This window comes from Panulirus ornatus, chromosome 11 (genome assembly GCF_036320965.1).
Source record: "Panulirus ornatus isolate Po-2019 chromosome 11, ASM3632096v1, whole genome shotgun sequence".
NCBI classification, from domain to species: Eukaryota; Metazoa; Arthropoda; class Malacostraca; order Decapoda; family Palinuridae; genus Panulirus; species Panulirus ornatus.
In genome coordinates, this window is record NC_092234.1 from 57,839,142 (window position 1) to 57,861,182 (window position 22,041).

General features: G+C 41.1%; 1 protein-coding gene across 1 annotated transcript in view; it reads right to left on the reverse strand.

Moving 5' to 3' along the window:
- Positions 1-22,041, reverse strand: part of Als2 (Amyotrophic lateral sclerosis 2) — a 231,493-nt gene that overhangs the window by 129,150 nt on the left and 80,302 nt on the right. Inside the window, exons 7-8 of the mRNA XM_071666251.1 lie at positions 14,026-14,143; positions 7,568-7,742 (exon numbers count right to left, since the gene is read on the reverse strand). Coding sequence (XP_071522352.1) covers positions 7,568-7,742; positions 14,026-14,143 — 293 coding nt within the window. The remainder of the gene's footprint in view (positions 1-7,567; positions 7,743-14,025; positions 14,144-22,041) is intronic.

A 22,041-nucleotide genomic window follows, 5' to 3' on the forward strand; every position in this document is an offset into this window, starting at 1 on the left:
ATCCATAAATGCTACATACAAATCTATACAAATCTATCTGTTTTTCTAAGTATTTCTTACATACACTCTTCAAAGCAAACACCTGATCCACACATCATCTACCACTTCCGAAACCACACTGCTCTTCCCCAAGCTGATGCTCTGTACATGCCTTTACCTTCTCAGTCAACAACCTCCCATATAATTTCCCAGGAATACTCAACAAACTTATGCCTCTGTAATTTGAACACTCACCAAAATCCCCTTGCCTTTGTACAATGGCACTATGCAGGCATTCCGCCAATCTTCAGGCATTTCACCATGATCCATACATACATCAAATATGCCCACCAACCAATCAAAAACATAGTCACCCCCTTTCCTAATAAATTCCACTGCAATACCATCCAAACCTGCCACCCTACCAGAAATCATCTTTTGCAAAGCTTTCACCACCTCTTCTTTGTTTACCAAACCATTCTTCCTGACCCTCTCACTTGCTACATCACCCCGACCGAAACACCCCATATCTGTCACTCTATCATCAAACACATTCAACAACCCTTCAAAATACTCACTCCATCTTCTTCTCACTTCACCACTACATCTCCCAGTCATTTGCACTACTTCCCTGCAAAAATCGTCCAAATGCCTCTCTCTCTTCTCTTTCACTAACAACCTTACTTCTTCATCCCACCACTCACTATCCTTTCTAATCTGCCCACCTCCCAGCTATCTCGTGCCACATATATCTTTTGTGCAAGCCATCACCGTTTCCCTAAATACATCCCATTCCTCCCCCACTCCCCTCACGTCATTTGCTCTCACCTTTTGCCATTCTACACTCAATCTCTCCTGGTACTTCCACACACAAGTCTCCCTTCCAAGTTCACTTACTCTCACCACTTTCTTCTCCCCAACATTCTCTCCTCTTCTCTGACAACCTCTACAAATCTTCACCTTTGCCTCCAAAAGATAGTGATCAGACATCCCTCCAGCTGCCCCTCTCAGAACATTTACATCCAAATGTCTCCCTTTTACATGCCTATCAATTAAAACATAATCCAATAACACCCTTTGACCATCTCTCCTCCTCACATATGTATACTTAAGCATATCTCTCTTTTTAAACCAGTTATTCCCAATCACCAGTCCTTTTTCAGCACACAAATCCACAAGCTCTTCATCATTTCTATATACAACAATGAACACTCCATGTACACCAATTATGCCCTAAACTGCCCTGCCACATAACTCACAGTTGCATTCAAATCACCCATCACTATAACCCAGTCTAGTGCATCAAAGCTGCTAACTCACTCACTCAGTTGCTTCCAAAGCACTTGCCTCTTATGATCTTCCTTCTCATAACCAGATGCATAGGCACCAATCATCACCCATCTCTATCCATCCACTTTCAGTTTTACCCATATCAATCAAGAATTTACTTTCTTACACTCTATCATATACTCGCACAACTCCTGCTTCAGAAGTGCTACTCCTTCCTTTGCTCTTGTTCTCTCACCAACCCTTGCCTTTACCCAGGGCATGTGAAACATCTGGGGTAAACCATGGAAAGGTCTATGGGGCCTGGATGTGGAAAGGGAGCTGTGGTTTTGGTGCATTACACATGACAGACAGAGACTAAGTGTGAATGAATGTGGCTTTTTTTGTCTTTTCCTGTTGCAACCTTGCTAGGGGGGCGGTGCTATTTCATGTGTGGTGAGGTGGCAACAGGAATGGATGAAGGCAGCAAGTATGAATATGTACATGTGTATATATGTACATGTCTGTGTATGTATATGTAAGTATATGTGTGTGTGTGTGGGCATTTATGTACATACATGTGTATATACATAAAGAGAGATATACATAAGTATATGTATGTAAGTAGGAGAGATGGCTGGAGAGCGTTATGGGGATTAAGTGTTAATTGACAGACGTGTGAAAGAAAGACTTTTGGATGTTAATGTGCTGATCATTATCTTGAGGAGGCGAAGGTGAAGAATTGTAGAGGTTTTCAGAAAAGAAGAGAGAATGTTGGGGTGAAGAGAGTGGTGAGAGTAAGTGAGCTTGGAAAGGAGACTTGTGTGAAGAAATACCAGGAGAGATTGAGTGCAGAATGGAAAAAGGTGAGAGCAAAGGACATAAGGGGAGAAGGGGAGGAATGGGATGTATTTAGGGAAGCAGTGATGGCTTGCACAAGAGATGTATGTGGCATGAGAAAGGTGGGAGGTGCGCAGATTAGAGAGGGTAGAGAGTGGTAGGATGAAGAAGTAAGATTATTAGTGAAAGAGAAGAGAGAGGCATTTGGATGATTTTTGCAGGGAAGTAGAGCAAATGATTGGTATAAAAGAAAGGGGCAGGAGGTCAAGAGAAAGGTGCAGGAGGCGAAAAAGAGGGCAAATGATAGTTGGGGTGAGAGAGTATCATTAAATTTTAGGGAGAATAAAAAGATACTTTGGAAGGAGATAAATAAAGTGTGTAAGACAAGAGAACAAATGGGAACATCGGTGAAGGGGCTAATAAGGAGGTAATAACAAGTAGTGGTGAAGTGAGAAGGAGATGGAGTGAGTATTTTGAAGGTTTTTGAATGTCTTTGATGATAGAGTAGCATATATAGGGTGCTTTGGTCGAGGTGGTGTGCAAAGTGAGAGCGTTAGGGAGAATGGTATGGTAAACAGAGAAGAGGTAGTGAAAGCTCTGTGGAAGATGAAAGCCCGCAAGGCGGTGGGTTTGGATGGTATTGCAGTGAAATTCATCAAAAAAGTGGGTGAGTGTTGTTGACTGGTTAGTAAGGATATTCAATGTATGTATGGTTCATCGTGAAGAGCCTGAGGATTGGTGGAATGCATGCATAGTGCCTTTGTATAAAGGCAAAGGGGATAAAGGTGAGTGTTCAAGTTACAGAGGTATAAGTTTGTTGAGAATTCCTGGCAAATTATATGGGAGGGTATTGATTGAGAGGGTGAAGGCATGTACAGAGCATCAGATTGGGGAAGAGCAGTGTGGTTTCAGAAGTGACAGAGGATGTGTGGATCAGGTGTTTGCTTTGAAAAATGTATGTAAGAAATACTTTGATAGATTTGTATGTAGCATTTATGGATCTGGAGAAGGCATTGATAGGGCTGACAGAGATGCTTTGTGGAAGGTATCAAGAGTATATGATGTGGGAGGTATATGGTGTGGGAAGTAGGTTGCTAGAAGCAATGAAAAGTTTGTATCATGGATGTAAGGCATGTATACAAGTAGGAAGAGAGGAAAACGATTGGTTCCCAATGAACATCGGTTTGCAGCAGGGGTGCATGATGTCTCCATGGTTGTTTAATCTGTTTATGGATGGGGTGGTTAGGAAGGTGAATACAGGAGTTTTGGAGAGAGGGGTAACTATGTAGTCTGTTGTGGATGACAGGGCTCGGGAAGTGAGTCAGTTGTTGTTCACTGATGATACAGCACTGGTGGCTGATTCGGGTGAGAAACTGCAAAAGTTGGTGACTGAGCTTGGTAAAGTGTGTGAAAGAAGAGAGCTGATAGTAAATGTGAATAAGAGCAAGTTTATTAGGTTCATTAGGGTTGAGGGACAAGTTAATTGGGAGGTAAGTTTGAATGGAGAAAAACTGGAGGAAGTAAAGTGTTTTAGATATCTGGGAGTGGATTTAGCAGTGGATGGAACCATGGAAGTGGAAGTGAGTCACAGGGCGGGGAAGGGGGTGAAGGTTCTGGGAGTGTTGAAGAATGTGTGGAAGGCTAGAACATTATCTTGGAGAGCAAAAATGGGTATGTTTGAAGGAACAGTTGCGAGGCATGGGCTATAGATAGGGTTGTGCGGAGGATGCTGAATGTGTTGGAAATGAAATGTCTGATGACAATATGTGGTGTGAGGTGGTTTGATTAAATAATGAAAGGGTAAAAGAGATGTGTGGTAATAAAAAGAGTGTGTTTGAGAAAGCAGATGAGGGTGTATTGAAATGGTTTGGTCACATGGAGAGAATGAGTGAGGAAAGATTGATAAAGAAGATATACATGTCAGAGGTAGAGGGAATGAGAAGTGGAAAACAAATTGGAGGTGGAAGGATGGAGTGAAAAAGATTTTGAATGATCTAGGCCTGAACATACAGGAGGATGAAAGGCATGCAAGGAATAGAGTGAATTGGAACGATGTGGTATACTGGGGTGGACGTCCTGCGAATGGACTGAACCAGGGGATGTGAGGCTTCTGGGGTAAACCATGGAAAGCTTTGTGGGGCCTGGATGTGGAAAGGGAGCTGTGGTTTCGGTGCATTACTCATGACAGCTAGAGACTGAGTGCTAATGAATGTGGTCTTTGTTATCTTTTCCTGGCACTACCTTGTGCGTGCGTAGGGGGAGGGGGGTGCTATTTCAATTGTGGCAGGGTGGAGACGGGAATGGATGAAGGCAGCAAGTATGAATATGTAAATGTGTAAACATGTTTATGTCTGTGTATGTTTATTCATTCATTATTCTTTGTCACTGTCCCCCACATCAGCGAGGTAGCACAAGGAAACAGAAGGAGGAATGGCCCAACCCACCCACATACACATGAATATACATACACGTCCATACACGCACATATACTTACCTATATATTTCAACATATATATACATTAACAGACATATACATATATACACACGTACATAATTAATACTTGCTGCCTTTATTCACTCCCGTCGCCACCCCACCACACATGAAATGACACCCCCCTCCCCCCGCATGCTTGCGAGGTAGCGCTAGGAAAAGACAACAAAGGCCACATTCATTCATTTGTCCGTGTATATATATGTTGAAATGTATAGGTATGTATATGTGAGTGTGTAGGCGTTTATGTTTATACATGTATATGTGGGTGGGTTGGGCCATTTTTTTATCTGTTTCCTTGCGCTACTTCGCTAACGTGGGAGATAGCAACTAAGTGTAACAAACAAATAAATAAATGTGTATGTGGGTGGGTTGGGCCATTCCTCGTCTGTTTCCTTGCGCTACCTCACTAACACATGCGACGGCAATTAAATATAATAAATATAAAATAAATATACACATATTGTACCTTCACTTATACCTTCCCATCCCAGAATCTCCTGTGGTGCTCCATCAGTGGTGAGAAAGCCAGCCACATCCACCAGGTGGTACCACACAGAAAGCGAGGTGATGTTTTGTGTTTGCTGGATGTTCATGGGACAAAAGAGGAGTAAGGTCCTCAATGTCATCAGCACAGTAGATGCATCTTAATCATGAAGCATCTTGCAATATGTAGAAATGGTGTTTCTGATGCCATACAGGTGAATAGTATCAAATAAAGATGAGAATGAAAGAGGATAAACCAAACAAGTCTGGGGAGTGTTGGCATGGTAACATCTCCACACCAACCACTCTAAGGCTCATGTTGTGGTGAGCATACAACCCTGCTCTTATTTTGTGTTCATCATGCAACACACAATAAATAAAGTACACTATAAGCACCTAAGTGAGCATTGTGCTCAATTTACGTACTATATCAATGACAATAATTTGTGAGCAGGCAGAAAAAGTAGAGCAACATGATTCCAATGTACCACCTTTACATGCAACAAAAATCACCCACATTAGAGGTGACCTTATGAAAACATGAAGCAAATGTTGAGTGTCTAAATGAAAGATCAAAATCACTGTAAAATCCCTGTAAGTAAGCTGTTATTCAGTAGACAATCAAAAATTTGTATGATGATAAGAGGAACAGGTAAGGTTAGAACTCTGAAGCCAACACTTTTGTTGCTAGCTGTGACTGGTTTCACAGATTCAAAAAGCACAGCAGTTTGCATAATATCAAAATAACTAGTGAAGCTGCTCATGCAGACAAGGAGGCAGCAAGGGCATACCCCCCTTATTAAAGGCTATTGCTGAAGAAGGTAGCAACACACCTCAAAGGTGTTTAATGATGATGAGACATGGCTCTATTAGAGGCACATACCAGCTAATACATTCATCAAAAGAGATGACTGTGCCCAAGTTCAAAGCTGATTAGTGGGAATGCTGCAGGAGATTTCAAAATTAAACCCTTGCAGGTGTATCACTGTGAGAACCCCAAGGGATATAAAAGTTATTCATAGCTACAATTCTCTGCTGTTTGGTGTTCAATCCAAAAGGCCAGAATAACAATGGGAATTTTCCAAGAATGGTTCACTTACTACTTCTATCTTGCTGTGAAGAATCATAGTGCCAATAATAACCTGCCAAACAAAGCTTTGCTTATCCTTGACAGTGCCCCAGGTCATTCTCCCAACTTGCAAGATTTATCTGAGCATGTTAATGTCATCTTTATGTCACCTGACACCACACGAATGCTGCAGTCAGTTGAACAAAGGATTACCATCATCAAGACTTATTATCTGCACTGCACCTTCAGCCAGTTCATCAGTGACCCAGACAGAGAGCAGATGCTTACAATGAGGACTTATGAAATGAAGATCTGATGCACCTGGAACAACAAAGGACCAAGGAAGAGGCTATGAGTAAAGAACAGACTGCTCTAAGACATTAAGTGCAAAGCAATTGTCAGAGTTTTTTGGTTATCTGAACTCCTGTGAAATCATCCAAACACAGAGTTGTACTACCAAAAGAAAGAATGTCCAGCTACCTCTAAACTAGTTCTTCAAATGTTGCACCTCTGATGAAGAGCTTGGCCAACCTGGCCCCTCTTTTGCATAACTCCACCACATCTTACCACACCTAAGACAGTTTCCACATAACACATTCACAACTACTTCATGTGTTATTTTCACAGGACTATTTCACCTCTATAAATCTGGGTTTTCATTCACATACTTAGAATAATAATGTACCTGCTTTATACTGTATGTTTTTCACATTAATAACTTTCTTATGTGCAAATTAGGGAAATAAATCTCTCCCAGGGATGTAACTCCCCTTTATCCTATTCTAAATTCTATGACAAAATGTTTCAATATCCAATGTTTCTGTTTACTTATGATCTCCATGAACACATCCCTAATGTCAAATGGAGATGAAGTGTTCAAGTTTTGATATTTTGTCACTGTCATGTTTGTTGAGGGAGGGGGATCTGTACATATAGGCTGTTGAAGTGTGAATAAGCTTTTTATTTCTACCTGGGGTTGGTGGCTGGTTATGCCATGGGTTGTATGGGAAACAGGTGAGTATAAATGAGAAAAAAATAAAAGATATATAGTATCATATTAACAAGACAAAGTGATCAACTGAGCACATAACCCTCTAGATGATAATCTTATAACTCTGCTAGACCTTTGGTTCAGGCCCAGGTCCTGTAAGCTGTGAATTCAAAGTCATTAATACTATATCATGGAGTGACAGCAAGATTCTGGTTATCGTATTTCTAAATGAGTAGTATGAAAACATAAGTATCAAGCAGATGGTGTAGGGTAGATAGAAATGAAACTAAAACAAAAAAAGAAGGGTACATGTGTAAGATATGAAGTGGAGCAAATACATTTCTTGTTATGTATATAGTAGGTTATTCTTCAATACTAACCAACTTCTGGCAGCAATATCCAACAATAAAAGATAAACTAACACAGTAACTTGAATATGTCTTACCTGAAGAGCCACTACCTCCTCCACTGCTAGAGATGTTACTGTCTTTATGAGAAGTCATCAAGTTCTTGCTGCTGCTGGTAGTTGCACACACTGAGAGGAAAGGCTTCACAACATGCTGTATCACACACTTGAGCAAGGTTAGGTACTCAGTCTCAATTTTCAAAAATTTTATAACCTGTGGAAAGATTCAAAATCCAAATCAGTTAGAAATCAATCTAAGGGTAGAAACAGATGTCAACATCATACTTTTACCTTTGAATGTAAAGGACATAATGAAAATGGGACAAGTAGTATAAATCTTCTTTGGGTGAAGCATATTCATCAAGAATGTCTAATGAACAACACTTGTCTTAAAGATCTTTACTTTTTAGCTTTCTAATCCTCAGTATTTTTAGTAAACTTACAAACTCAAAGAAACTTATGGACAGAATGAGGGCCCAAATTCAGGCTTCAGTGTGACCCACTGAATGTAAGTAGTTTAAAACACCTCATTATACCAAAACTGACAGCATTCAAGCTATCTAAAAAGGGTTTTAGAGTATCCTTCATATCTAATATCTCTTTCATGCTTTTATCTACATCACCAAGGATATGACAAATCCACTCGATATTTCAAGGGCTACCCATGTGTGAAAGTGGTAAGAAGCAATTTATGGATAATGGTGAAAAAAGTCTGGAGTGACAGAGGTATCTTGAAAAGATTCTATATGATCTTGTAGCCTCTATATTGATATACAGATACCTGACAGTATTGGTTTGTGGAAGTAAATGGCCCAAAAATTTACATTAAACTTAATCTTTGGTAATGTGGAAAATTCCCAACATATAACCATGAATGATGGAAGTCTACATGCAGCCATATTGATAACGTCTTCCACGTCTATAACCAGCTTTGGATCATGTGGTTCCTAAATCTACTCTTGGCTTTGGTTTTGCTTGCAACCATTAAAGGCAAATACTATGGGGTTGTGTGGAATATACAAGCAGTAAGTAAAGGATAAAAATGTATGGAGGTAGTAAATATTTCTGAAAGGGGGTTTGACACTTGCATATGATGAAAGAATGAGAGGAAATGAAATATTCATCAATAATGGAGAGGAAGGTTTGTTGATCAGTGGTATTGGGCTCTTAATGAAAAACAAGTACCTGGTTGGTAAGGTTGGTAAGGTTATTCAATGTATGTATGACTCATGGTGAGGTGCCTGAGGATTGGCGGAATGCGTGCATAGTGCCATTGTACAAAGGCAAAGGGGATAAGAGTGAGTGCTCCAATTACAGAGGTATAAGTTTGTTGAGTATTCCTGGCAAATTATATGGGAGGGTATTGATTGAGAGGGTGAAGGCATGTACAGAGCATCAGATTGGGGAAGAGCAGTGTGGTTTCAGAAGTGGTAGAGGATGTGTGGATCAGGTGTTTGCTTTGAAGAATGTATGTGAGAAATACTTAGAAAAGCAAATGGATTTGTATGTAGCATTTATGGATCTGGAGAAGGCATATGATAGAGTTGATAGAGATGCTCTGTGGAAGGTATTAAGAATATATGGTGTGGGAGGCAAGTTGTTAGAAGCAGTGAAAAGTTTTTATCGAGGATGTAAGGCATGTGTACGTGTAGGAAGAGAGGAAAGTGATTGGTTCTCAGTGAATGTAGGTTTGCGGCAGGGGTGTGTGATGTCTCCATGGTTGTTTAATTTGTTTATGGATGGGGTTGTTAGGGAGGTGAATGCAAGAGTTTTGGAAAGAGGGGCAAGTATGAAGTCTGTTGGGGATGAGAGAGCTTGGGAAGTGAGTCAGTTGTTGTTCGCTGATGATACAGCGCTGGTGGCTGATTCATGTGAGAAACTACAGAAGCTGGTGACTGAGTTTGGTAAAGTGTGTGAAAGAAGAAAGTTAAGAGTAAATGTGAAAAAGAGCAAGGTTATTAGGTACAGTAGGGTTGAGGGTCAAGTCAACTGGGAGGTGAGTTTGAATGGAGAAAAACTGGAGGAAGTGAAGTGTTTTAGATATCTGGGAGTGGATCTGGCAGCGGATGGAACCATGGGAGCGGAAGTGGATCATAGGGTGGGGGAGGGGGCGAAAATTCTGGGAGCCTTGAAGAATGTGTGGAAGTCGAGAACATTATCTCAGAGAGCAAAAATGGGTATGTTTGAAGGAATAGTGGTTCCAACAATGTTGTATGGTTGCGAGGCGTGGACTATGGATAGAGTTGTGCACAAGAGGATGGATTGAGGACAATGTGTGGTGTGAGGTGGTTTGATTGAGTAAGTAACGTAAGGGTAAGAGAGATGTGTGGAAATAAAAAGAGCGTGGTTGAGAGAGCAGAGGAGGGTGTTTTGAAATGGTTTGGTCACATGGAGAGAATGAGTGAGGAAAGATTGACCAAGAGGATATATGTGTCGGAGGTGGAGGGAACGAGGAGAAGAGGGAGACCAAATTGGAGGTGGAAAGATGGAGTGAAAAAGATTTTGTGATCGGGGCCTGAACATGCAGAAGGGTGAAAGGAGGGCAAGGAATAGAGTGAATTGGAGCGATGTGGTATACCGGGGTTGACGTGCTGTCAGTGGATTGAATCAGGGCATGTGAAGCGTCTGGGGTAAACCATGGAAAGCTGTGTAGGTATGTATATTTGCGTGTGTGGATGTATGTATATACATGTGTATGGGGGTGGGTTGGGCCATTTCTTTCGTCTGTTTCCTTGCGCTAACTCGCAAACGCGGGAGACAGCGACAAAGCAAAAAGAAAAAAAAAAAAATTACAAAACTAAAGCTGGATAGGGCTACTATGAAAAGAACATAAGGAAGGAAAAAGAGGAGGGATTACAAGTAATGATCGGCAAAAAGTTTTATGAAATAATGATAGGAGGTGACCTGAGGTAGAAAGACATGAATCATTAGCTGTGGAAATTTTGGATAAGAAATAGACAGGAATGAGGTTCCAGGGAAAATGGTAATAATGAAAGAATACAATATGGATTGCTATAGTTTCAGACAGAACATTATCTGGGATGGCAAAAATGGGTATGTTTGAAGGTATAGTAGTCCCAGTAATATCATATGGATGTGAGGCATGTGCTGTTGATAAAGCTGTGTGGTGGAGGGCAGATGTGTTGGATATTAAATGTTTGAAGACATTATGGGGTGTGAGGTAGTTTTACTAAGTAAGTAATGAAAGGGTAGGAGAGATGTGTGGTAATACAAAGAACAAGATTAAGACAGTTGAGGAAGGTGTGGTGAAATAGTTTGGACATACAGAGAGAATGATAGAGGAAAGACTGACAAAGAGGATATATGTGTCAGAAGCGAAGGAAATACAGAGAATAGTGAAAACAAATTGGAGATGGAAGGAAAGACTGACAAAGAGGATATATGTACCAGAAGCAAAGGAAATATGGAGAATAGTGAATACAAATTGGAGATGAGGGATGGAGCGAGACAGATTTTGAGTGACAGGGGCCTGAACATTCAGGAGGATGAAAGGCATGCTTCGGATAGAGTAAATTGGAAGAAGGTGGTAAACCGTGGTTGACAGGCTGTCAATGGGATGAACCAGGATATGTAAGGCATCCAGGGTAACCCATGGAAAGGTCTGTGTGGGACTGCGTTGTGGATAGGAAGAGGTGGTTCAATGCATCACACATGACAGATAGAGAATGGATGTGAGCAGAGGTTGTTAACTTTCTTCATCTGTTCCTGGCACTAACTTGCTTCCACTTTCTTATGAAGCTGTTTATAGAGATTGTTTTTACAAATTTTGAATGTACTATTTCTCTGCTGCATAATTCATTTAGTGCAGTGGATGATCCACAGAGAATAGGCTGGGCACAGTGTTACTGTTCTAACATGGGAAACGGTGATCAAGTACAAAAAAACTATGGGAACATCGGTAAAGGGGACAATGGGGGAAGTGATAACAGGTGATGAAGTCAGGAGATGGAGTGAGTATTTTGAAGGTTTGCTGAATGTGTTTGATGATAGAGTGGCAGATGTAGGATGTTTTGGTCAGGGTGGTTTGTGAAGTGAGAGGGTCAGGGAGAATGGTTTGGTTAAGAGAGAAGAGGTAATGAGAGCTTTGCAGAATATGATATCCAGCAAGGCGGCTGGTTTGGATGGTACTGCAGTTGAATTTATTAAGAAAGGGGGTGACTGTGTTGCTGATTGGTTGATAAGGATATTCAATGTATGTTGCATAATGAAGAAGTGCCTAAGGATTGGCTGAATGCATGTATAATGCCACTGTACAAAAGGCAAAAGGGATAAAGGAGAGTGTTCAAACTACAGAGACAAGTTTGTTGAGTATTCCTGGGAAATTGTATGGGTGGGTATTGATTGAGGAGGTAAAGGCATGTACTGAACATCAGACTGGAGAGGAGCAGTCTGGTTTCAGAAGTGGTAGAGAATGTGTGGATCAAGTGTTTGCTTTGAAGAATGTATGTGAGAAATACTTAGAAAAACAGGTGGATTTGTATGTAGCATTTATGGAGCTGGAGAAAGCATATGATAGAGTTGATAGAGATGCTCTGTGGAAGGTATTAAGAATATATGGCATGGGAGGTAAGTTGTTAAAAGCAGTGGAAAGTTTTTATCCAGGATGTAAGGCATGTGTATGAGTAGGAAGAGAGGAAAGTGATTGGTTCCCAGTGAATATCGATTTGTGGCAGGGGTGCATGATGTCTCCATGGTTGTTTAATTTGTTTAAGGATGGGGTTGTTAGGGAGGTGAATGCAAGAGTTCTGGAGAGAGGGGAAAGTATGCAGTCTGTTGTGGATGAGAGGGCTAGGGAAGTGAGTCAGTTGTTGTTCACTGATGAGACAGTGCTGGTGGCTGATTCGGGTGAGAAACTGCAAAAGCTGGTGACTGAGTTTGGTAAAGTGTGTGAAAGAAGAAAGCTGAGAGTAAATGTGAATAAGGTTCAGTAGGGTTGAATCAACTGGGAGGTAAGTTTAAATGGAGAAAAATTGGAGAAAGTGAAGTGTTTTAGATATCTGGGAGTGGATTTAGCAGCAGATGGTACCATGGAAGCCGAAGTGAATCACAGGGTGGGGGAGGGAGCAAAGGTTCTGGGAGCATTGAGGAATGTGTGGAAGGCGAGAACGTTATCTCAGAGAGCAAAAATAGGTATGTTTGAAGAAATAGTGGTTCCAACAATGTTATATGGTTGCAAGGCATGGGTTAAAGATAGGGTTGTGCGGAGGATGTTGGATGTGCTGGAAATGAGATGTTTGAGGACAATATGTGGTGTGAGGTGGTTTGACTAAGTAATGAAAGGGTAAGAGAGATGCATGGTAATAAAAAGAGTGTGGGTGAGAGAGCAGAAGAGGGTGTATTGAAATGGTTTGGTCACATGGAGAGAATGAGTGAGGAAAGATTGACCAAGAGGATATATGTGTCAGAGGTTGAGGGAATGAGAAGTGGGAGACCAAATTGGAGGTGGAAGGATCGAGTGAAAAAGATTTTGAGTGATAGGGGCCTGAACATACAGGGGTGTGAAAGGCGTGCAAGGAATAGAGTGAATTGGAACGATGTGGTATACTGGGGTTGACATGCTGTCAATGGATTGAACCAGGGCATGTGAAGCATCTGGGGTAAACCATGGAAAGCCTTGTGGGGCCTGGATGTGGAAAGGGAGCTGTGGTTTTGATGCATTACACATGACAGCCAGAGACTGAGTGTGAATGAATGTGGCCTTTGTTGTCTTTTCCTAGCACTACCTCACGCCTGTGTGGGGGAAAGGGGGGTGCCATTTCATGCGTGGCGGGATGGTGACAAGAATGGATGAAGGCAGCAAGTATGAATATACATGTGTAAATATGTATATGTCTGTGTATGTATATGTATGTATATATTGAAATGTATACATATGCATGTGTGGGCATTTATGTATATACATGTGTATGTGGGTGGGAGGGGCCATTCTTTTATCTGCTTCCTTGCGCTACCTCGCTAACACAGGAGACAGCAACAAAGTATATATGAAAAAAATTAACAAATAAATATACATACATATCAATATATACATACATATACATACACATACACAAACATATACATACATAAACATACACATATTCATATTTGCTTAACTTAATCCATCACTGGTGCTACCCCACCCCACACGAAACAGCATCACTAACCCCTGCTTCACCGAGGAAGTGCCAGGAAAACAGACAAAAAAGGTCTTATTTGTTCACATTCAGTCTCTAGCTGTCAAATGTAATGCACTGAAACCACAGCTCCTGCCCTGGTTCAGTCCACTGACAGCATGTTGAGCCCGGTACACCACATCGTTCCAATTCACTCTATTCCTTGCACTTCTTCCCCATGTTTAATGTATGGGACAGCTTTTGGGATAGAAAGTGATGAAAAGAAATCTGAGGTAACTCGATTAATGATTCTACTGAATGGGTTTGAATACTTCTACATCCCCTGGTAATACTTCCAAAAGGAAAACATCTTATATGTACCTGTGGATGCATCTCATCAGATGTACAAACCACGCTGTCACACTGGCACAAGACTGATCTGCATCGTGTTGTAGCATCACCAACTGGCATTAGCTGTACTACTGCCTTCTCTCCCTCTCTAATAAATGAATAATTTATATACATTTAACATATGTGTTATACAACTAAATTCTCACAAACTCAATATACACACAGTGTTATACTCCAAAGTTCTAAAACAAAAACAAAAATCAACATCTATTTTAAAGCAAAATTATCATTGTGAAAGAAGAAGGTCAAGTGGGATCAATTCTGAGGTGATGAACTGACAGGAAAGTAAGGAGAAAAACAAAAATAAAAACGAGAAATAAGTGACTATGTTAAAAGAGAATATCAAATGAAAAATAAGATCTTCACAAAAGTATGTGTAAAACAGAGGAAAGGAATATTTCAAGAAAAACAACATAAAAACAATGATTACTATAAACCTAAATTATACAGATGTCAGTATAAAATTCCATAGTGAGAGTGACAGAAATATGGATATGAAAGAATTCTCTCTGTATTTGAACACTGTATTAAGATAAACCACACACACAATCATGAAAAGAAAGTCAAAGTACCTGTTCCAGCAGTCACTTTTTTAAATGAAGAGCTTCAAGCACACCATCATAATTAATCAGCCAAGTTGATTCAAAACCACCAGTCCAAAGACTCACTGCCTTGTCCAACCACCAGGTAGTGCTACTCATCAGCAGAAGGATCATCACACTGAGTCTGTATACTTTGTTGTGTTCAAATACAGACAGTAGTTGCTCACACTTCATAAGTTAATATCAATTCTTGTTAACATTCTTCAGACATATAAATACAGGGCAAGCCAAATCTATATAATGAAAGCTGGTAATTTCTTAATTCTGTAGTCTAAACAGTGAAATTCTTGATGTTATACAGAGTGATGTAACCTCCTAACTTGATAAATAACCCTCTAACTCACATCAGGTTTTCTTTCCAGTCCTGCAAATTTCAATTTTTACATACACATGTACATACATACACATCCACACACACACATATACACACCTATACAATTCAAAGTATACATATATATATATACATACACAGACATATACATATATACACATGTACATAATTCATACTTGCTGCCTTTATTCATTCCCGTCGCCACCCCGCCACACATGAAATGACAACCCCCCTCCCCTCCGCATGTGTGCGAGGTAGCGCAAGGAAAAGACAACAAAGGCCACATTTCTTATGTCTCCCCTTTTAGAAAGTTAAAATACAAGGAGGGGAGGGTTTCCAGCCCCCCACTCCCGTCCCCTTTAGTCGCCTTCTACGACACGTGAGGAATGTGTGGGAAGTATTCTTTCTCCCCTATCCCCAGGGATATAACATGATCATAAAACCATGAAAAAAAATCATTTTAGAAACATATTTTGTCCAATACCATCATGATAATGTGCAACATTTTTGAAGGTGTTTCAGCACAATGCACTAAAAAATGCCTGTGTCAAGTGAGTTACCAATGCATGTCACAGATGAAAAATAAAAGGGGTGGGAGCAGGGATTGGTAACCCTTCCCTCTTAGTACTTTTAATTTTGGCAGCTGAAGCAGAAGAAGGAGCCACATGAGAAGTCTCATCCTCCTTGAAGGATCAGGCTGGGGTATCTGAATGTGTGTGGCTGTAAACGAGATGAAGAGAAGGGAAAGACAGAAAAAGCAGTTGATGAAAGAAAGTTGGATGGTCTAACTCAGAAAAAAAGAATCAAGGAAAGGGGGGAAGAAATGTTTGGAAATGTAATAAGGGTGAAGTCAGAGGTTAGTGTGAGGGCATGAGCTAATGAAGGCTGATGTGGGTAAAAATGAAAGTGGATTACAAGTGGATGATTATTAGTACTCTTGCACCTAGGAATGAGAGGACAAAGGAAGAGATGTGAATTTTTTGGAAGCTGCCGAATGAGTGTCTTGGTAGTTTTGATGCATGGGAGCAAGAATTAGTCAGGGGTGATCTGAAGGAGTGTGTGGGTAATATGGCAGTTGAGGGTAAAACTGTGGGAATTGGGTATCTGTTGTGAATGATAATAGTAAACAGCTTGTGGAGTTGTATACTGAAAAAGGACAGGTGTTTGGGATACCTGATTCAAAACAAGGGACATTATAAGTTTCCATGGGTGAGTATGAAAGATGGTAAAGGGTCATTACAAGATCATGTACTACATGATAGTTGTGGAAAGAAGAGATTCTTGGATGTGATTGTGCTGAGAGGGGCAGCTAGTGGGATGTCTGATAATAATCAAATGGTGGAGACTAGAAAAAGAGGAAATGATATGGGTGGGATGAGGGTAACATAAGTGAGTAGGGTTGGAGTAGAGACTCGTACGAGGATATCTCAGGAGAGACTGAGTGTATAAAAGGGCAAAGGGTGAGAGCATAAGAAACCAGATTGAGTCAGCAAGGAATATGAGGTATTCTGAGAAGCACTGCAATTTAGTTACCTGGTAAAGGTAAGTTAAATGGGAGGGTGAGTGGCAATTTTACTCCAGGTAATTGGATTCTAGTGACCTAATGCCCGGTATTTTCACTCCCAATGTATTTCACTCCTGGTAAATTCACTCCCTGCATCAATTTCATAAACGTCAAAAAAGTAAGATTTAGCATTCCATAACCAAAGCTGACTCTAATAACTAAGTGACTGAACAGGTTGCAGAACACACTCTGATAGTGACAGGTCTTACTACCTACAACCATCACATACAGTAATCATTCAATAAATCTATACATATCAAGATTTAAGGAGCTGAAAATTTAAGATTTCATTTGCTTTAAAATTAAGCTACAAAAAGAAATCAAATTCAGATAGGGCAAAAAAAAATACTTCCCATGTATTTTGCACGTCTTGTAGAAGGCAACTAAAGGGGTGGGAGCAGGGGGTTGGAAATCCTCCCCTCCTTGTATTTCAATTTCTAAAAAAGGAAACAGAAGAAGGAGTCAAGCAGGGAGTGCTCATCCTCCTCGAAGGCTCAGATTGGGGTGTCTGAATGTGTGTGGATGTAACCAAGATGAGAAGAAAAGAGAAATAGGTAGTATGTTTGAGGAAAGAAACCTGCATGCTCTGGCTCTGAGTGAAACGATGCTCAAGGGTAAAGGGAAGAGCGGTTCCGGAAAGTCTTGGGAGTAAAGTCAGGGGTTGGTGAGAGGACAGGAGCTAAGGAAGGAGTAGCACTGCTCCTGAAGCAGGAGTTGTGGGAGTATGTGATAGAGCGTAAGAAAGTAAATTCCAGATTGATGTGGGTAAAACTGAAAGTGGATGGAGAGAGATGGGTGACTACTGGTGCTTATGCACCTGGCATGAGAAGAAAGAGCATGAAAGGCAAGTGCTTTGGAGCAGCTGAGTGAGTGTGTCAGCAGCTTTGGTGCATGAGACGTGGGTTTTAATGATGGGTGATTTAAATAGGCAGGTGAGTAATGTTGCAGTTGAGGGTATAACTGGTGTACATGAAGTATTCAGTGTTGTGAATGGAAATAGTGTAGGCCTTATGGAATTGTGTGCTGAAAAAAGACTGGTGATTGGGAATACCTAGTTTAAAAAAAGGATACACATAAGTATGAGTAGGAGAGATGGTTAAAGGGCATTATTGGATTACCTGTTAATTGATAGGCATGTAAAAGAGAGACTTTTGGATGCCAATGTGCTGAGAGGAGCAGCTATAGGGATGTCTGATCACTATCTTGTGGAGATGAAGGTGAAGGTTTGTAGAGGTTTCCAGAAGTGCAAACAGTGGGGAGAAGAGAGTGATGAGAGTAAGTGAACTCAGAAAAGGGACTTGTGTGAAGAAGTACCAGGAGAGATTGAGTGTAGAATGGCAAAAGTGAGAGCAAATAATGTCAAGGGAGTGGGTGAGAAATGGTATGTATTTCGGGAAGCAGCGATGGCTTGTGCAAAAGATGCATGTGGCATGAGAAAGGTGGGAGGTAGGCAGGTTAGAAAAGGTAGTGACTGGTGAGGTGAAGAAGTAAATTTGTTAGTGAAAGAGAAAAGAGAGGCCTTTAGACGATACTTGCAAGAAAGGGGTGTAAATGACTGGGAGATGTACTAGATGTATTAAAGAAAGTGACAGGAGGTCAAGAGAAAGGTGCAAGGGTTGAAAAAGAGGAAAAGTGAGAGTTGGGGAGAGAGAGCATTGTTAAATTTTAGGGAGATAAAGAGATGTTTTGGAAGGAGGTAAATAACATCCGTAAGACAAGAGAACAAATGGGAACATTGGTGAAGGGGGCAAGTGGGAAAGTAATGACAGGTAGAAGAAGTGAGGAGATGGAGTGAGTATTTTGAAGGTTTGTTCATTGTGTTAAATGACAGAGTGGCAGATATAGGGTGTTGTGGTCAGGGTAGTGTGCTAAGTGAGAGGATCAGGGAGAATGGTTTGGTTAAGAGTGAAGAGATAGTGAAAGTTTTGCGGAAGATGAAATCCGGCAAGGCGGTGGATTAGGATGGCAGTGGATTAGGATGGTATTGCAGTAGAACTTGTCAAGAAAGGGGGTGACTGTGTTGTTGATTGGTTGGTAAGGATATTCAAAATATGTATGGATCATGGTGAAAGGCCTGAGGATTGGCAGAATGTATGAATAGTGCCATTGTACAATGGAAAAGGGGGTAAAGATGAGTGTTCAACCTACAGAGGTATAAGTTTGTTGAGAATTCCTGGGAAATCGTATGGGTGGGTACTGATTGAGATGAAGGCATGTATAGAGCATCACATTGGGGAGGAGCACTGTGGTTTCACAAGTGGTAGAGGATGTATGGATCAGGTATTTGGTATGGAGAATGTGTGTGAAAAATACTTAGAAAACAGATGGATTTGTATAGAGCATTAAAGGATCTGGGAAAGGCATATGATAGGGTTGATAGAGACACTTTGTCAAAGGTCTTAAGAATTATGGTGTGGGAGGTATGTTGCTAGAAGAAGTGAAAAGTTTTTACCAAGGATGTAAGGCATGTGTACGTGTAGGAAGAGAGGAAAGTGATTGGTTCTCAGTGAATGTAGGTTTGCGGCAGGGGTGTGTGATGTCTCCATGGTTGTTTAATTTGTTTATGGATGGGGTTGTTAGGGAGGTAAATGCAAGAGTTTTGGAAAGAGGGGCAAGTATGAAGTCTGTTGGGGATGAGAGAGCTTGGGAAGTGAGTCAGTTGTTGTTCGCTGATGATACAGCGCTGGTGGCTGATTCATGTGAGAAACTGCAGAAGCTGGTGACTGAGTTTGGTAAAGTGTGTGGAAGAAGAAAGTTAAGAGTAAATGTGAATAAGAGCAAGGTTATTAGGTACAGTAGGGTTGAGGGTCAAGTCAATTGGGAGGTGAGTTTGAATGGAGAAAAACTGGAGGAAGTGAAATGTTTTAGATATCTTGGAGTGGATCTGGCAGCGGATGGAACCATGGAAGCGGAAGTGGATCATACGGTGGGGGAGGGGGCGAAAATTCTGGGGGCCTTGAAGAATGTGTGGAAGTCGAGAACATTATCTCGGAAAGCAAAAATGGGTATGTTTGAAGGAATAGTGGTTCCAACAATGTTGTATGGTTGCGAGGCGTGGGATATGGATAGAGTTGTGCGCAGGAGGATGGATGTGCTGGAAATGAGATGTTTGAGGACAATGTGTGGTGTGAGGTGGTTTGATCGAGTGAGTAACGTAAGGGTAAGAGAGATGTGTGGAAATAAAAAGAGCGTGGTTGAGAGAGCAGAAGAGGGTGTTTTGAAGTGGTTTGGGCACATGGAGAGGATGAGTGAGGAAAGATTGAGCAAGAGGATATATGTGTCGGAGGTGGAGGGAGCAAGGAGAAGAGGGAGACCAAATTGGAGGTGGAAGATGGAGTGAAAAAGATTTTGTGTGATCGGGGCCTGAACATGCAGGAGGGTGAAAGGAGGGCAAGGAATAGAGTGAATTGGAGCGATGTGGTATACCGGGGTTGACGTGCTGTCAGTGGATTGAATCAAGGCATGTGAAGTGTCTGGGGTAAACCATGGAAAGCTGTGTAGGTATGTATATTTGCGTGTGTGGACGTATGTATATACATGTGTATGGGGGGGGTTGGGCCATTTCTTTCGTCTGTTTCCTTGCGCTACCTCGCAAACGCGGGAGACAGCGACAAAGTATAAAAAAAAAAAAAAAAATATTCAATGATGATTCTTTTTACATTGGACATGAAATGCATGAGACTGAAATGCATGTGGAGTGAAAATACCAGGTGTTAAATTCCCAAAAGCAAATTACTAGGAGTCAAATCACCAGGAATAAATTCATCTAGAACCATATGGGAAATTGGTGACTGACAGGGTGGTGGTTTGCACAGAGTTTCAGACTAGGGAGGAGCAATGATGCTTCAGGAGTGGTAGAAGATGTGTAGATTGAGTGGTTGCTTTGAAGAATGTGTGCGACAAATACTTAGAGAAAGAGGACTTGTATGTGGTGCTTATGGATCTTGAGAAAGCATATGATAGGGTTGATAAAGATACTCTGCAGAGAGTGTCGTGGGTACTTGGAGTAAGAGATAAGCTGGTAAAAGCAGTGAAGAGTCTTATCAAGAGAATAAGGTATGTGTGTGAGTCGGAGGAGAGGAGGGTGAGTGATTCCATGTGAAGGTGGGTCCATGGCAGGGGAGTGTGATGTCACCATTTCTTTATGAATAAGGGAGTGAGGGAGGTGAATGCAAGGGTCTTGGAGAGAGAAACAGGTATGCAGTCAATCAGGGGATCTGGGAGGTGAGTCAGTTGTTGCTAGTGACACACCACTGGTGGTAAATTCAAGTAAGAAACTGCAGAAACTGGAGTCTGAGTTTGGGACAGTGCGTAAAAGGAGAAACTTGAGAAGAAATTTGAAGAAAAGCACAATATATTTGGAATGTAACTTATTTTTTTTGTCAGACAAAAATAAGTTACCACAGAAGCCAAAACTTGAAGATTGTCAACATCTATGGTCTTTTCAGGATTTAGTTATCGTTTCTGGGAAGGTCATTTGTCAAACAAAGACGTAGCTTGGAATGGAATACAGTGTCAATAAATGATTAACCATTTCAAGAGAGAAATAGATTCACCCAGATTTCTCCCAGGGGATAGGGGAGAAAGAATACTTCCCACGTATTCCCTACGTGTCGTAGAAGGCGACTAAAAGGGGAGGGAGCGGGGGGCTGGAAATCCTTCCCTCGTTTTTTTTTGTTTTCTATTTTTTATCTTTTATTTTTTTCCAAAAGAAGGAACAGAGAAGGGGGCCAGGTGAGGATATTCCCTCAGAGGCCCAGTCCTCTGTTCTTAACGCTACTTTGCTAACGCGGGAAATGGCGAATAGTTTGAAAAAAAAAAAAAAATTGGAATGCGAGTTTGAAAGGAGAGCGCTAGCAGAGATTGCAGTATTTTAGATACCTGGAAGCAGATATGGTAATATAAGGAACTATGGGAGCTGTAGTGAGCTAAAAAGTGGGTTTGGGGGCAAAGGTCCAGGGTACTCTGAGGAGAGTGTAGAAAGAAGGGTTGTCATCTTTAAGGGCAAAAATAGGTATTTTGATGGTATAATAGTCCTGATGGTGCTGTATGGATATAAGGCATGGGCCTCAAGCAAAAATTTTAAAAATATTGTGGATGTATTGGAAAGGAAATCCTTGAAGACAAAACATGTTGTGAGGAGGGTTGATCGGATAACAAGCAATAGGGTAAGAGAGATGTGTGGCAGTACAAGGAGTATGTATGAGAGAGGTGAAGACTGTGCACAGAAACTGCCTTGACTTATAAAGAGGATGAGTGAGAAAAGGATAACTGAAGGTATATGTGTCAGAAGTGAAAGGAACAAGGAAAAGGGGGAAACAAAGGAGGAGATGGAAGGGTGCAGTGAAAGAAGCTTTAGAGGTTCAGGCCTGAAAATGCAGGAGGGTGCACAGCATGCATGAGACAGGGTAAACTGGACCAATATGGCATACCAGGATGACATGCAGTCAACAGAATGCACCAAGGAACATGAAGCAGCTGAAGAAACT